The sequence below is a fragment of the Camelus dromedarius genome, chromosome 9 (genome assembly GCF_036321535.1).
Source record: "Camelus dromedarius isolate mCamDro1 chromosome 9, mCamDro1.pat, whole genome shotgun sequence".
Taxonomy (NCBI): Eukaryota; Metazoa; Chordata; class Mammalia; order Artiodactyla; family Camelidae; genus Camelus; species Camelus dromedarius.
This window is the reverse complement of record NC_087444.1, coordinates 50,274,289-50,290,563: the sequence shown is the minus strand read 5'-3', so window position 1 is coordinate 50,290,563 and position 16,275 is coordinate 50,274,289. Positions and strand designations below refer to the sequence as shown.

The window sequence follows — 16,275 nt, the reverse complement described above, 5'->3', positions numbered from 1 at the left end:
GGGGGAACTCTTACAGAAGCCCTCGATGTGGGAGTCAGAAGATGCCGGGTATAATTGTTCCAAATTCCACACCATGACTTACTGTCACATTATAATTAGGTACAATCTGTCTGCCTGTTTCATTTCCGCTCTGCAGAGGGTAATAACCAATTGTCCTGCCCCTTGTGAAAAGTTAACAAGGAAGGGTTTCCCTGTGCCACGTTCTGAAGCCCTGGCCTCTGATTGGCAAGTTGGCCGAGCACCGGCATAATGGAGGTGTGGGAGGACAGCCATGTGGGAGACTAAGGCTGATTTGGGGTCGGGGGGCACCTAAGACACCAGCAGGACCAGGAGGAGGTGAGGCAAGCAAGGTGCCTAGGGTGCAGTGTCAGGAGGCACCCTTGAGATTTTGCATCCTAGGTACCTCGCTTGCCCCACTGGAGTCCTGGCTGCAGCACTGGTCTCAGCACTTCCACATCCCGTTGATCTCTGTGATTGGGAATCTGCTGCTCCCACCTGGCTCCACTCTGCAGCCCCCAGCTCTGCGCCGTGTGGGGCTGGAGAGCCGCCCCTAGATCCTGTCCCATCTCCACGCCTCGGCCACAACTAGAAGCTGGGTCCTGCCTGGAGTCCTGACAAGGTAAGGGTTAACCACGTGGCCATCTGCATCCAGCGCCTGGGGATGCTATACCCAAGGGGCAGAAACAATGACTGTGGATGCGTGTGAACTACCCTACCAACCTGCTACATGGACTCGGAGTAGCTGCCCACTTATCCTTGGGCCTGTTCCCCACTTCCATAAATGAGATCAGAGTGCTTAAAGCTTCTTTCCACTCTGACTTCTGTACCCCCTGCTGGCTCATCCAGTTGGCGTGCATTAGGTTACTATCCTTGCTCCTTCCCAGGGGAAGCTGGGTCTGTTGTGTGCAGGTCCCCACTGGTGCATGTGATCCATGGGAACTCACACAGGGACACACCCCATAGGTGACGACAGCCCCCACGCAGCCCTGGGCTGGGGCAGAGAGAACCAGGCAGCCGGATGCTAATTGCATGGATTCCCTTTATTGAACTGTACTAGTTACTGCAGTCAGATTAAGTCACATTTAAAAGCAGACCATCCAGTTGCACTGAAACCGATTATATTCATTACATAGTTTTAATCACTGTCCGGTGAACTGGCAAATCCAATCAAAGCATTAGTCTTTAATTAAAAAATTAAAAGGAAATATTCAGACAATAGCCAAGCAATCACATCACGATGCACAATTACCTAGAATTGCAATTAAAAAGTAGTTAACCGAAGGGGGGGAAAGAAAAACAAAAAAGAAAAAAAAAAAAGAAGCAAAGAAAAAAAATCACACTAATCCTTTTTTTAAAACTATCAATATAATACATGAAGGAACAAAGGACAATAGCCTCAAAAAGCGGGTTTCTCTAACTCTAGAAATGTAGTCTGCGGCGGAAACTCTAAAAGCACACTAGCTGTAGCAGGACAATAAAAAATACTGAGCATGGAATACTTTTAATCTCTGCCATTAATATTCATTTCCAGCTGCTTATAATAGCAGCGCCTCATGGCCAAATCATTAGAGTTTTACATCTGGGTTGCAAATGACACTTTGATTGGATGTAATGTTCAAATGGCCCTCCCCACGGCGTCTCCGGCAAGCCTTCTGCGGAGAGGTGTCCTGTCGAGCGGTCCCTCACTGTGCGTGCTGGCTCATCGTGTGGTTCTGCAAAGGCGAAGAAAGGAGACACGCATGAGGGCAGAAGAATGGAGAGCATGCCCGTCCCCTCCCACTCAGTGCATTTACACCGAGAGCCACAGAAAAGCATCTCGATTATTACAAAACAAAATGCAACAAGGAAAAAGTGCTCTGGGGACGCAGCTGCCAAGACACCACGTTGATTTGGGGCTTGGGGATCGGTTCCTGTTGCTGCCAAGCTGGGCTCCCAATGAATTTTCTTCTTTTAGACCATTCAGGTCTTACTGTGGGGACTGGCTATATGGAGGGAGAGGGGAAATGCTGGGGAGGCGGCAGAAGTTAAAAACATCCCTGTTCACCTCTCCATCTCCCTTTTGCTCTAATGATCAGGAGGAAATTATAGCTGATTGCCTGCAGGCTTCCCCCAGATCTCCCTCCTGGTCCTTCCCAGGAGCTGCTCTGAGCCTAGTGGAGGGGACAGCAGATGTGCCACACAGCTCTCCAGCCAAGAAACACCCGAGTGGCACGGACAGGCTGAGGTAGTGGGCAGCCGTGGTGCCTGTGGCAGGGGGCAGGTCACCCACAGGGAGGGTGCCTGTCCATGCAGTCACGTGACAGTGCTCTGGCCGAAGAACATTGTGTAGTTTGTCCCAATCCACCTGGGAATCCAGGCCCCAGGTGGGACCCTCTGGCCAAACGCTTGCCTCTCTCCACGGCCCATGGCATTTCCTCCCTCCCAGCTGGAGCAGGCCAACAGTGTAGATGGGTTTTCATAGGAGCCAGTGGCTTGGGGCTGTGGGTGGGATTTGGCCTCTATGAACCTACAATCTTTTTGTCTCTTTTCAGCGGTTTGTGTCCAAATCCAGACCAATCTCATCAAAGCCTCAGGTGGTATTCAACCTCATGACACCTGGAAAAAGGAAGCGAAATCCACCTGAGGCAGAGTAGCCCTGCTTGGGGGCCCCACAAGACCTCAGTCACAGGGAGCAGCTTTCAGGGATGCTCCTGCCTCCCCAGACCTGGGGCCCCCACCACTGCAGTGACTCCGCCGGGCCGGGAACCACTCCTGCAGCTCTGCCGGTGACCACTAGGGGTCAGACATGGCGCTGCGACTCTCCCGGGTGCCAGGTCTAGGCTGTGAGATGCCCGTACGTAGCTTTGCCAGGATCCCTGGGGCGACCCCCACTCCCCAGTCCAGGGCCCCAGTGGCTGCCTCTTCCCACTGCAGACACGGCTGCTGCCTCCATGCTGATGTCACCAACCCCTCCGGCAAGCTCATGGCCAAGGAGAGGCATCGCCCCATCCTCATACAGCAGATGCCCACTGACTCCCCGTGGCACAAACCACGAACCACTGCCATCCTCCTTCCCCGGGCTCCCAGGTGCAGGCCACATGGCCAGAGTTGGCAAACACACGTGCTGTGTGCTCTTGCAGGCACACCTCTTCAAGCCTCACAGCAGCCTTAGAAGGTAGGGCATAGTAAAATGAGGAAACTGAGGCTCAGACTGGCTAAATGACACTCAGTTTGGAAGCAGGAAGGGTAGCACCTGGAATCCAAGAGAACCAGGGGCTTGGGTGAGAAGGCAGACTTCCCACAGAGCCCTACACCCACATGGGCACCCGGATCATCCGAACTCTGCTCCAGACACGAGCGCAAACTCTGCCAGCGTGGCCCGGCATCTCGGTGGGGGTGTCACGGACCCAGAGGCACAAGGCAGGTTGTCTGAGGCCACAGATGGGATGCGGCGGTTTCCATGGGAACGCCTACCCTCCAGCCGAGGCACTTCTCTGTGCACTTGTGCGGGCACAGCCAGCCAGTCCTGCGAGGAGCTGAGCCCACCCTACAGCAAACCATATTCCCAGCTCCCAAGCCTTTGCTGATTCAGTTCCCGCCTCCGCTCTCCTCCCAGTGAACCGTGCCACTCTCAAAGTCCTCTGGGCACACAGGGCTTCCCCTCCCCGCAGCCCCTCAAGGCACCTCCAGCCCACCTCCCACACATCTGTGTGCGTCCTCAGTGCCAGACTGGCTGCCTCTGCTGAGCTGTGGGGATCGGGCCTCATGTCCTCTTCTGGCCCCACAGCTCTTGGCCCAGGGCTGTGCATCGTGCTGACCCGACCGTCGGGCCTCTGGTGCCCAGCGGTGGTGTGGCAGGCACTGCTGCCAGGAACGGCATGGCAGTCTCCCTCTCCCACCCTGCCGACAGCCAGTTAACAGTGCCTTGTGGCCCAGGCTATCTAGGTGTGGTCAGGTCCTTTTTTATTGGTGGGGGGTTGGGGAGGAGGAAGAGGAGGGGCATTAGGAAGGGAAATATGTATTTTCTTCTTTCTCTTTTTTGTTTTCAAATCATGGTCCCTAGGGCTTGACACTGGGTAAATAGTTTTTAATCAATGGAAGGATAAATAAATGAGTAATAAATAAATAAGTCTATGGGTAGGATGTGTGTGTGTGGACAGCGGAGCGGATATTCCAAGTGGAGAGCACGGCACAGACAAAGGTACGGAAGCTGGAAGAAGCCTGGCAAATGCAGACACAGTGGGGTGAACCCAGCACAGAGGTCACACGGAGCACTGCTGGGGGCCCTGTATGCCCCGAATGTGGACGCTGTTCCACAGGCAGCAGAAAGCCAGATGATATTTGATCTTCACAAAATCTTCAGGACCACCCACCAGCACCAGGGCAAAGGGGGGTGTCCAGGGCTCTCTGGATAAGGAAGCAGCCTCTTGCCCAGATGCCAAGAAGGGGCCGGTGTGGCACGTGTGGTCCAGACTGGCTCAGGCAGGCACAGAAATCCTGGATGTGGAAACCTCCACCTGGGACCATGGGTTAGGACAATTCAAGAATAAATGCAACATAGTGGGTGGAAACAACAGTGGCCTTTTCTATTAAGGAGCGGTAGCTGGTGGTTCTCCCGTTAGACTCCAGAAAGAACTTCCTCAAAGAGGGTTCTGAGACAGGAGGGTGAAACTTCCTTCCCCCAAGTTCACAGGAACCAAAGCCCACGATGTCACAGCAGATGGAAATGCTAAACCTGATGCCCCGAGGGGCCCAGCCACCAGAATTCACTCAGCACTGCGTTATGAAGTGCCTGCTGGATGCTCCGCCCTGGGCAGGGCACAGTGGAGGGAAGGGGATGACTCCAGCTGGGTCCAGCACTCGAGGGGACTGGTTTTCTTTTTTTTTTTTTTTTTTTTTTTGGACGGGGTGGGGGAGGGGTCGATGCCAAAAGACATGTATGTGATGCCGGATGGCAGCTCCAGAGGGAGCCGGGTCAAGGCCACCCAATAAGCATGGGGGTGGGGAGGCTGAGAAGCCCAGGTTCTCGGCCAGCTCCTCCACAGGCCCAGGGCACTGTCCCGGTAAGGGTGGAGGGGTGGCGGGGACCGTCACCAGGACTCACCAATCACTAGCACACCTGTGCGCTGAGCCGCTCCTGGCGGAGCCACTGCCAAGCGGCCCAGTTCAATAACCCTAAAAACCCGCGGCTGCTTCCCCCACAGCTTGGAGCTGCGGTTGGAGGGATGGGGGAGCTTCATCAAGTCTTCTTAAAGAGTTCCTTCCACCCGGCATGGTTCTCACAAGGGCATTTTGGCTTAATGTCTATTTCTCTGTTTATGCCTGTGCTATATTTAGCCCCTTCAGAGAAGGAAGAAAATCGTTTTTTAAAGATGCTACCGACCCCGCAGATGAACACTTCCCAGCACCATAAAGGCTGGGGCTGGGGTGGGGGTGGGAGCCGGCGAGGACTCGAAGGTGCCTAGAGGGGGGCGCCTGGCATCCACACGGACCTCTCTGCCTGCCAGGGAGACGCAGGTGTGGGCCGAGGAGCAGGTGAGAAAAATAAAACGGGAGAATGAGAAGGGGTGGGCGGCACTGGTTTGCGGCCCAGATCCATCCGCTCTGCGGAGCGAGTGCGGCTCTGGCGGTGGAGATTTCAGGAACCCCCTGTTCGCCTTTCGCGTTCGGGCGCCTGTGTCTGGTGCACTGGGCCATCTACCCCGGGGCACAAGTTAGTGATGGGCAAACCCTCTCTCTGTGTAAGTCATCAGCAGAAGGTTGAGGCCGAGGAGCCCTCGGTCACACCCTCGCATTCATTCACATGGTCGTTCATTCATTCATTCAACAAACCTTTATTAAATCCCTGCTATGTGACAGCCACCATGTTTGTGACTAGGAATTCGGCAGTAAAATGACCTCGATCCCGAGACCAAGCCAGGGTACGTGTTGGGCAGCGAGGGAGCACCAGGGTCCCAGAGTCTGCGGCTGGACCATTTTCCCCAAAGCACAGACACACACTAGCATGGATGGGCCAGTCAGATTCAGGTGGGGATCCCATTCCAGTTTCACTAGCCCCAGGGGGCATCCTTGGCTTAACACACCTCCATGCCCCACAACAGGCATGTATACACACAAGTGTGCGTGCACACACACACAAACACACACACACACACTGGTGTACTCCACCCTGGTCTGCAACCAGGATTTCTTCTCAAGGTTTCAGCTCCATTTTGTCCCTTGGTGTGGGACCCTGCTTTGGTCTCCCTTTGATGTCCACCCTGCACAGTGTTAAGAAAAAAAGACTAGCGGTGCTTAAACATGCTGGCAGCCTGGAAAGCACTGCCGGGAAGCAGTGAGGGACTTGTCTGCACCCCCTGAGGTGCACAGGCATGGGCTGCAGAGGACCCTGCAGGTCACCGTTAGCTGCTCCTCTTGTGCTCCAGCCACCCTGATGACAAAACATCTCTAAAGTCCTGGCACCTCGCTCAGTCTTTTGCAGGTGCCCCATGCGTGCTAGCCTCTGCCCCAGGGGATTGCAAGGTAGGTGAGAAGCCCTTAGTGGGCTGAGAAGGGCTGAGTCGTGGGTTTGCATCCTGGCCCTGCCACTTACTATCCATGTGGTTTTGAGCAAATGCCCTGACCTCTGGGGGCTTGCAGGGGACAGAAATAACCGAGCCCACTTCCTAAGATGCCCCGAGGACTCAGGAGATGACTTGAGTGTCCTTATCTCAGGCTGGCTGAGAGTAAGTGCTCTATCCATCTCCATAAAAGGTGTCCAAGATACAGGGAGCTCTATGAGGGAGGGGCTGTTTGTTCCCTGGTTGTGCCTCCTTGGCACCAAACATGCTTTGGGGCCTACAGTGGAGGCTTCATGGAGGTTCGATGGACTGATCAACCAGGCCTCTTCCAGCTCCTCCTCCTGTGTGTCCTGAGGGCTGATGAGATCTCAGGAGTGCTCTGGAGAAGGCCGCACCCTGGATGGTCCTGTCCCTGGAGCAGCATCAGCTGATAAAGGCCCTCCCTCCGTTGCCCCCTCCCCACAAGCCCCCGGCTACAACCTCTGTCCCACAATTCACCCCAGGGCACAGAGTGGGCTCTCTGGTGAGGTGGGGGAGGAGGTGTGTGCTCATTCAGTCATTCTCTATTTCCTTCCGCAGCCATTCACAGAGACCCCAGCTGGGCACTGGACACACAGAGACAGCGCAGCCCCAGCCTCTCCCTTGAGATGCTCACAGTTCCACAGTGAGGGTGGGGGAACGGTACTCACTGACCCTCACTCTCAAGGGGCACAAGAGAAGGTTGGGTCCCAGGGCTTGGTCTTGCATCACCAGGGCAGATTAAGGGAGCAGAGGCACAGCCCCCCACATCCAGAACATCCTACCTGCCCTGCTCACGCAGCCCCACCTGCAGAGCCCACCTGGCTTCACCTTGACCCCACGTCACCTTCTGGCTCTAGGCTGGGACAGAGGCTGTGGTCAGTCCCCTCTCCCCCATTGCCTACTGCTGGGCCCCTCCCTGGTGGCTTCAGCCACAGTGGCTCTCACAAGGCTGGCTTTAAAGAGCAGTCTCCAGGAGCAGAGACCGAGTCCAAGAACCTGCCTTAACCACGGGAAGAATCATTTCCAGGTGAAAAGGCAGCTCCTTCGGGCTAACATTGCAGCCATGCTCAGGCTGAGCGGGGTTCTGGGATTTGTTCATTTAACACACATGGAGCCTGGTCCCGTCTGGTGGACAGAATACAGAGAGAGAGAGTAAGGCACATCCAGGCCTTTGCCCAGCTGATGGCTGAAGGAGGGGGTGAGAGTTCACAAAAAGGGGCCATGGGGAGACGATGTCTGATTGGGAGGGGCTGAAGGAAAAAGCTGGCCTCCCGGCCGCCCTTTAAGGATGGCTTAAGTTAGGATTTGCACTGGCGTGTGTCTGTGTGTGTGTGTGTGTGTGTGTGTGTGTGCGCGCGCGCAAGTGTGTGCCCACTTTCCAGGAAGATGGGACCGCCCGGACAAAGGCTGGAGGTGTGAAGAATCCTGACAATGCTCACAGCTAACATTTATCAGGTTCTCACGACGTCATTCTTCACCTTTCACTTATTTTAACTCATTTAAGCCTCATGACACCCCTCGGAGGTAAATGCTCTCATTATCCCTATTTCACAGATGAGAAAACCGAGGCACAAAGTTGAGGTCCTGCAGCTGGCGATGGCTGCACCCGTGCAGTCTGTGTGCAGGGCCCACTCTTAATCACAGCACTCTTCTGCCTGCGAAATGTGAAAAGTGCAGCATATGTTGGGGGAACAATGAATAATTCAGCTTGGCAGAAGCACAGGGTATGTGCCATGGAGACGAGCCTGGAAAGGAAGGCGGGGGCCTTATTGATGAGGCTCCTTGATGCCAGACGAGGCAGCTTGCCCTTAAATCTGGGCCATGGGGAGCCATCGAAGATATTTGAGCTGTGGAGTTACACGAGAGGCAAGGAACAGGGAGACGCGCATACCTCCAGCCAAAAAGGCCTATCAGCAGGGCTTTCATGCTCTCGTCCCCCTCGGCTTCCTTCCAGGGTACCCCCCCGAACCTCCCCCCCAGCACACACGCTGTATCTTTCCCTTTGGGGAGGGTACAGACGCAGGCAGCCCGCTTCCCTCTCTGCTGTGTATCACCTGGGCAGCCCCTCTCTGCTAGTGAGCACTTATTTTTAGCAGCGTTTGACAATCGTCCAAGGGTCTAAGACGAACAGATGGCCTGTCTTAAAGGCTCGTATGTTCGCTAGTTTGCACTTCTGACAAACGGTAAGCGCACTCGAGAGCACGCCATAAACAGCACTGAATGAACACTCAGAACACGATTTAGCTAACGCACGTCATGAAAATTAGGAGTGAGTGATGGCCAAGGTTCCCTCTAAATGCCTGCCCGGTGACGCAGCCGCTCTCCTGGGGGCCCAGGCTCTGACGTGTACGCGCCCCACGTCCCATGGGCCCACCCAGCGAGCCAGCGGCAGCCCGTTTGCACAGAGGGCAGGGAGAGGTTTGCCCGTGTGGAAGTGACACCGTCCTTGGCATCAGGAGGGTCTGGAGTGAGGCTGGTGACCCACTGGCTCGGGACAAAGCCTGAGATGTCTTACGGGGCCAAGGCAGCTCCTGCACGTGTGGGGATGTGTGTGGGCTTTCCCAGCCCTGCCTCGCAGACAGCGAGACAGGCTGTCGTCTGCCACTCCAGAGCAGCAGGAAGTGAGCGTCGCACCCGCTTAGCCAGGGAAGTCTGTCTCTAGAGTGGGAGCCTCAGTTCCCCCAGAACTCCTGGTGTGGAGGGAGATTCTAGCTTCCAGGGAGCAGCGGGGTTGGCTGGTTTTGGGGGGCGGAATCTGCTGCTTTCTGGTGGAACACAGAGCAGGAGCAGTTTCAGGGACCTAAAGTCACCTGGGGGCATGTGAGGAAGAGCCACATGGCCCTGACTGCGTCTGCTGGAGGTGTCCCCAAAGGAGCTGACCATCTGCTTTCTGCTCTTAGCACCCCAAGCAGGGAAGCAAGTGCCCCCCTCTAAACCCCTCTCGCCAACGCCCAACAGCACCCAGGACACATGAGCCCAAGGCGGGCGGGATCCATGAGCGGGAAAAACAGCATCCTTCGAGTGAAAATGTGGGAGAAAATGTTGTGAGAAAAAAAAAAAAGCTCAATAAACTCCCAAGGGGGCAAGGTTCTGTACTGCTGTGCTTTGGAAATAAAACCCACCAGAGAATAGATTATTAGGAGGGAACTGAAGCCTTCTATTAGGAACTCAGCTCGTAAACAGGCTCCCATTCACAGTCACCCAACAAAGCAAGGGAACTAACAATACCCGCCCAGAGGGACCATGGGCTCCAGGGAGCCGCACTTCAGCACGCAAATGGGTCCAGGCAGCCTGTCTGTGAGCAGAGAATCCCAGGCAAAAGCCTCGACTGTAGATAGCCGCTGCGCACAGGAAAGCGAGGGGCGATGGCCGTGTCACAGGTGGAGGAAGGTAAAATCTTTCCAGGGCTGCTTACAGATCTGCCCCTCCTTTGCGGCAGGCCTGACCCTGAGCCCAGAGTTAATTTGACTACCACTGTTGCTGCTTCTCCAAAGGGAGGTGGGGGTCCCTGGGGGCCAGGGTACCTAGCAGACTCAGGACTAAGGGCGGAGAATCAAGGGTCCTGGCAATGGTGTGCCAGGCGACCACAAGCTCCTTCTATGGACTCTAGCCCCACTCCTGGGTTGGGACACCGTGTTGGCCTGTCACGGGTCACTAGGAAGTTCATTCTGAGCACATCAGCCAAGGGTCTGCTTGGAACCAGCCCCTGGGATTGATCTCAAATACAAATGAAGACATGCTCCCTGCCCCCCACAAAGCTTGAGTGAAACCCCTAAAAGATATGATTCCATCCTGCTGGAGCAGGGCGGGAGTCTGAGCGTGCATGCCACTGCAGAGCCTGAGGAGAGACCAAGGTCCAGGTGCTGAAATTCCATTAAAGATGGCGCTGGAGTAGTGGGGAGGGTGTAGCTCAGTGGGAGAGTGTGTGCTTAGCATGCACGAGGTCCTGGGTTCAAGCCCCAGCACCTCCATTAAAATAAATAAATAAATAAACCTAATTACCTCACCCCCCCCAACCAAAAAAAAGTATCAATTAAAAAATGGCGCTGGGTGAATGGGCTCCCAAAACCAAGAGAGGGGTATCTCATCCCACCTCAAAACGTATCTGCTGCTCTTAGTGGTGGTCAAAAAAAATGTGCACAGAACTCTCTGGAAGCCTGAAACATCCTATCCGTGGGGCCCCAAACTCACAGTAAAGGTTGAGATACTGGGAAACAGTGGCTGATGCCAGGAGACCTAGCTGCAGGGGGCAGGGCTCCTCTGACCTGGACAAAGGCCTCCCGGTCGGGTCGACACAAGTGAGCCTGGCCCAGGCCAGGTGCAAAGCCAAAGTAATAAGTAATCTCTGTGTCACCCGAGACCCCAAGCCTCGTAAGAAAGGGGCAGCTCCAGGCAGTGACCGCCCCACGGGAATGCAGGCCCAGTGCTGCCAGTGCTCCTGGTTCTGCAGGGAAAACTGAAAAATCGAGATTTTTTTTAATAGAAAATATCTTGATGTTTAAAGCATGATGCCGCCAATGAGAACATGTTTGCAGGTCAAATCTGGCCCTCGGGCTGCCAGCTTGAGGCTGCTGGTATTCTAAGAAGCCCTCAAGACGCTTGAGACATCTTCCAGTATAATGACTGGCTGATGCCTAGGGCGGAGCGCGGGTGGGTGGTGCCATCAGATGGCACATGGCTCGTTATAATTTAGGGTCCTCGCCTGAGGGAATGAGATGTGGCACCTTGCACGGTTATGTTCTGAAGAAGAGGATGGAGGGTAGAAGATGAAGTTCTGTGTGGCCAGCGTGGTCCTGCAGGTCCCAGGTGCCACTGCCTGGTGGGCGGGGCCCACCACATGGCCTGAGTGTTTCCCGGTGGGCCGGGTGCTAGCAAACCAAGGAAACCCGCCTTCCCTAGGGTCACCCAGGAGTGACAATGTGGCTGTCTCAAGGAGGGGGACCAGGCAGCCCCTCCCTCAATCACTCGAAGAGAGCAGCACCAGTTTGCCATATCCACCCCGTTCAAGATTCTTAATGATTATCCCCTCATACCTTCCTTTCTTCCAAAGAACTTGAAACTCCTCCCACCCATCACCCACCATATCTCACAGGGGAGAAGGAGAGAGCCAGGTACTGTGGGGGACTGCCACTGGGGGCGCTTGTACAACAGGGCTCCCCTTCCCTCCCTCACCTATGCCCACCCTCAAACACACACACTCACAGAAACCCCAAAATGAAATGCGCACACACACATACTCAAGGATACCCCGCAGTCACACATGCACATACACACGCTCATGGATACCTGACAGTGAAACACACACACACACGTATAACACACATTCACAGATGCTCATGGACACCCCACAGTCCCAGGCACGCACGTGCGTGTGCACACACACACACACACACACACAGACATTACACAGACACCATGCTGCAAAGTGGTTCAGGGGTTGGTTATTGTTATTTCTGGCCTTTCGTCTCCCCACGCCGTGCAGCTAACCTTCCCACACTCACACCACTGCAGGGACTCCTCCTGAAAGCCCCCGTCTGCCGATGACACGGGTTCCTGTCGGGGCGCCCTCTTTCTGGCTGATGAAGCATCGGGGAAATAAAGTCCTGTGAGAGGCACGTCCCGGGTTCTCTTCCAGGAAGCAGGGAAGTGGGAGATCTCTGCTTAGCCCCGCAGTGGGTTCCAACCACACCCAGAAGAAACTCAGGCCCTGGACCCCAGCTCCCAGCCCTGACAGTCCTACAAGGTCTGGCGCCTGCTGGCCCCGAAGCCTCAGCTTCTCCCAGCTCCGCAGGCAGGCCAAGCTTCTTCCCAGCTCGGCCCTCACAGGGGCCACTCCGCTGCCCAGGATGCTCCCCCCAGTCTTGCCAGGCTCCTCCGCATCTGATTTCTGTTCCCTGGGAAAGCCCTTGAGCCCACGTGATAAGTGACCCCTGTCTTGGGGCAGCTCGGCACCTGCACAGGTATCTTTCCAGCACTTTCCTCAATCTACAATGACAGGATGTTTCCCTGGCCTTTGAGAGGCCATAAGCTGCAGGCAGGGAGCTCATCTCTGTCCTCTGCTGGGCCCCGTGTCGGCTCAGAGCCCACACTTGCTAATGACTCAGTGAGTATTTCTGAAATGACAGCCAGCGAGCTATTGTAGTGAGGCAAAGCCTCCACTGACAGGGCTGGGGAGAGAAGAAATAGGGTTGCCCTCTCCTCCGTGTCCCCCGCCCAGCCCAGGGCACATTCTACTTTTCTCTTAGAAGTGGAGGGATCCTTTGAAGACGTTATGCTAAATGCAACGAGCCAGTCACGGAAGGACAAAGACTGCAGGTAGGATTCACTACTGTGAGGGTCCCAGAGACAGGAAGTAGAATCATGGTTTCCAGGGGCTGCGGGGAGGGGGAATGGGGACTTAGTGTGTAATGGGGACAGAGTTTCAGTTTGGGAAGGCGGAAAAGTTCTGTGGATGGTGTTGATGGTTGTACATCAACGTGAACGTACTTAGTTTCCTGGTACCCATCTCTCCTCCCACTGAACTGTCTACTTAAAAATGATTAAGATGGCAAATTGTATGTTATATGTATTTTACCACAATTTAAAAAAATTGGGTGGGATCTTATGGAGCAAGAGGCCAGGTGGGAGGGTGAGATGTCGCATTCTACGCCAATAGCTGGTGCAGATGGCAGTGCAAACCCTGAGCTGTCACCTTCATGACTCTGGCACCAGGGTTGGAAGCTGGAAGTTGCACAGACTGTAGCAGCAAGACTCAGCCTGTCGAGGCCTCGGGTGGATGGGCGGGACCTGCAGGATCCAGGGGTCACATCACTGGGGGGCACTGGCCGCAAGACCATCTCCACCTCCGTGATGCACAGGTGCCCAAGCTTATCGCTATTGTCAATGGCACGGCTCCCGGCAGCAGGTCACAGAAGAACAGAGGACCTCGGGAGACCTCTGGAACCGGGAGCTTCTGCCCTGAGCAGAGTGGCCTGAGCCTCGCTGCAGAGAGAGGCCTCCCTTGCAGTCACTGCCAAGTCTAAAGGACTGGGGCCCAGACCAGCTTTCACACCCTGCTGGATGGAAGCATTTCCTTTGCTGCTTCAGTGGGGAAGGCGGGAAGGCACACACGAGCAGGAGGCACACCTCCAGGCATATTTTGCCATGTTGCGGGGAAAAAAGTGGGAGGGAGTTTTTCCCTTTAATTTTTTCTGAAATCTTTCTAGGCCTTTACAGCTTTAAATATTTATTCATTAAAATTTGATGAGAAAACTCAGCTCCATATATAGCCATCATAGTTCACAAGCCAAAAAATCAGGACAGATAGCCAATAGCTGGGATGGAAGACTCGATATCAGGACTGTCCTGGAAAATCTAGGTCACACGGTCACTAATTATACAGAACACATATGTTCAGTCCCTCAACTAAACCAGTGCTTTCTGGTTTTATAAATGATATTTTAAAACTTTGATCATATCCGTTTCTTCTTTTCTCCAAATTTTTTGCTAAGACTTTCCTGCGTCTTCAAAATTTCTAAAAATTCACCCCTGCAGATGGAGAGCTGTTCTGGCAGATTATTCTGAGGATGGTCCTCCTCAGAAAACATGGCTCATCACCCCCCAAAATGTCTTCCAGAGCCCACGCGGCCCAGCCCCCTTGCTGACAGCCCCCCAGGCTGCAGGGCCAGAAGTTCTGGAGACGGACCTAATTTGCTGTGATGAATTGTGTGCATGCACCAGCGATCAAAACTGCAGCTGAGACCGATTATATTTAATGATCGCGAAGGTTCTTATGAAAACACTTGGGCGTATATTCTTGTCCATTCGGAGAGGACGTCCAGTCTGGCACAAAGCAAGGGGCTAAGGGTGACCCCCTAGCACCTAGAAAGGCAGGGCTCCTTGGGAGCGGGGCCCACTGACGGGGCTGAAGAACACTGTGGCCCAGCCTGCAATGCCTTGTCTGCTCTCTCGTACACACTCAGCTTCCAGCCAAACTGTGGGCACGTCATCACTGCCCACACACCTGCCCCACCTTGACCAAGAGCCCTACGCCCCCCCCTTCCACCACCAGAACTTGCTGGTTTCCATGAGGCAAACCAAGGATCATTTAGATCCCCAGTCCATCCTGTCCCACTCAACTCCCCAGAAGGGTGTGTGCATGCATGTGTGTGTGTAGGGGGTATGTGCAGTTTTAGGGTGGGAGGAGGGTTGGGTAGCAGTTAAGCATGGAATTAAGAGCATGTGAGGAAGGGGTCATGAAAGCTGTGTAGTTCCCAGCACTCAGCACTCAATAATGATGGATGGCTGGATGGTGGATGAGTGGGTAGATGATGGATGGATGAGTGGATGGATGGAAAGATGGATGGTACATGAGTGGGTGATGGATGGATGGATGGATGAACAGACAAGTGAATGTGTAGATGAATGAATGGGGCAGGTGGGTGAATGGGAAGAGAAAGAAGAGTACATGAATAAATAAACGGGTAGGAGGGTGGATGGGTTGGTGGAAATACAGTGGGCTTTGGAATTCAAATCTAGCTTTAGCCACTTAAAATACATATGTGACCCAAAGTAAGTCATTTTTCTAAGTGCCTGTTTACTCACCTGAAAAATGGGACAAATAATATTTGTTATGAGCTTCAAATTAGGTAACACATGTCAAAATTTTTACTATATGTAAAGTGGTACACAGACACTTAATAGTGTCATAATCAATGCTAACCACAAGGCTTTGCCATCCCTGTCAACTCAAAAGCACGGGTGACCGCACATTTTTGATGTGGCAGCTTCAAAAGGAAGGATGGGGAGACTGAGATGGCACTGTAGGGATACAGCTGTTGGTCTGAGCATCCACGTCTGGTTTCAGTGGGGGAACCTGTCACTGAGCTGGAGAGCAGGGAGCCCCACCTGTCTCCCTCTTCAAATACCCAAACTCAAATGGGTGGAATACACTCCCCACTCCCACCCTGGGCCCTGCTCCCCCCAGCCTCAGTTTTCAGGTCTGCAAAATTTCTAGTGTTTCCCAGCTATGGAGGCGCCAGGGAGATAATATTTGCAAACTGTGAAGTGTTGCAACAGGGCCTCAAACTCAGAGCCCAGGTGGGTAATGAACCAGGTGAGGCCGACCAGGTGTGGGGTGGGGTGGGGGAGGGTGTTAAACCAGAGATCACATCCCCGTGTCTAAAGAGGACAGCTGATTGCTGTCATGCAGGGCTGTGGTCCAGGGGCTGCCAGGTCTCATTTGCAGAAAAATCAAGAAATCTAGCCATTTAGTGTGGTGGTAAAAGGGACAGAATCCGGGGCCGGGGGCCTAGGTCCAGCATTGACCAGCTCTGTGACATTGGGGAGTTAGTTAACCTCTCTGTGCCTCAGTTCTCTTATCCCAGTAATAGAGGCATTATGAAGACTGAATGTCTTCATGCATGGAAGTGCTAAGAACAATGTCCGGCACTTAATAAGCACTATATTAATGTTAGCCACTATAATTATAGGAAATCTCCACTTTGAAACATAGACAACCATGTAAAGGTTCTCAAATCCCCAGGGCCACAGACTATACGTTTTCACCCTCCACCCTGTAAAAATGCTCAATGTTACTATAATAACGATATTTCTCTGGGTGTGTCCTCTCCCCTCCGTATGAGGGGAAGCTGGATGGGACACTTCTCCATCATTCTGGAGCACCTGACGGGAAGGAAAGGGTTGGCATGCTCCCTTATCCCACAGGGAACCCCGA

General features: G+C 54.0%; 1 protein-coding gene across 3 annotated transcripts in view; it reads right to left on the bottom strand.

Moving 5' to 3' along the window:
- Positions 1-1,019: 1,019 nt before the first annotated feature.
- ZNF423 (zinc finger protein 423) overlaps positions 1,020-16,275 on the bottom strand; it is a 313,307-nt gene continuing 298,051 nt past the window's right edge. For all 3 annotated transcript variants that reach the window (XM_064489189.1, XM_010990090.3, XM_031458497.2), the window contains one exon: positions 1,020-1,712. In XM_064489189.1, coding sequence (XP_064345259.1) covers positions 1,683-1,712 — 30 coding nt within the window. In that variant the 3' untranslated portion in view covers positions 1,020-1,682. The remainder of the gene's footprint in view (positions 1,713-16,275) is intronic.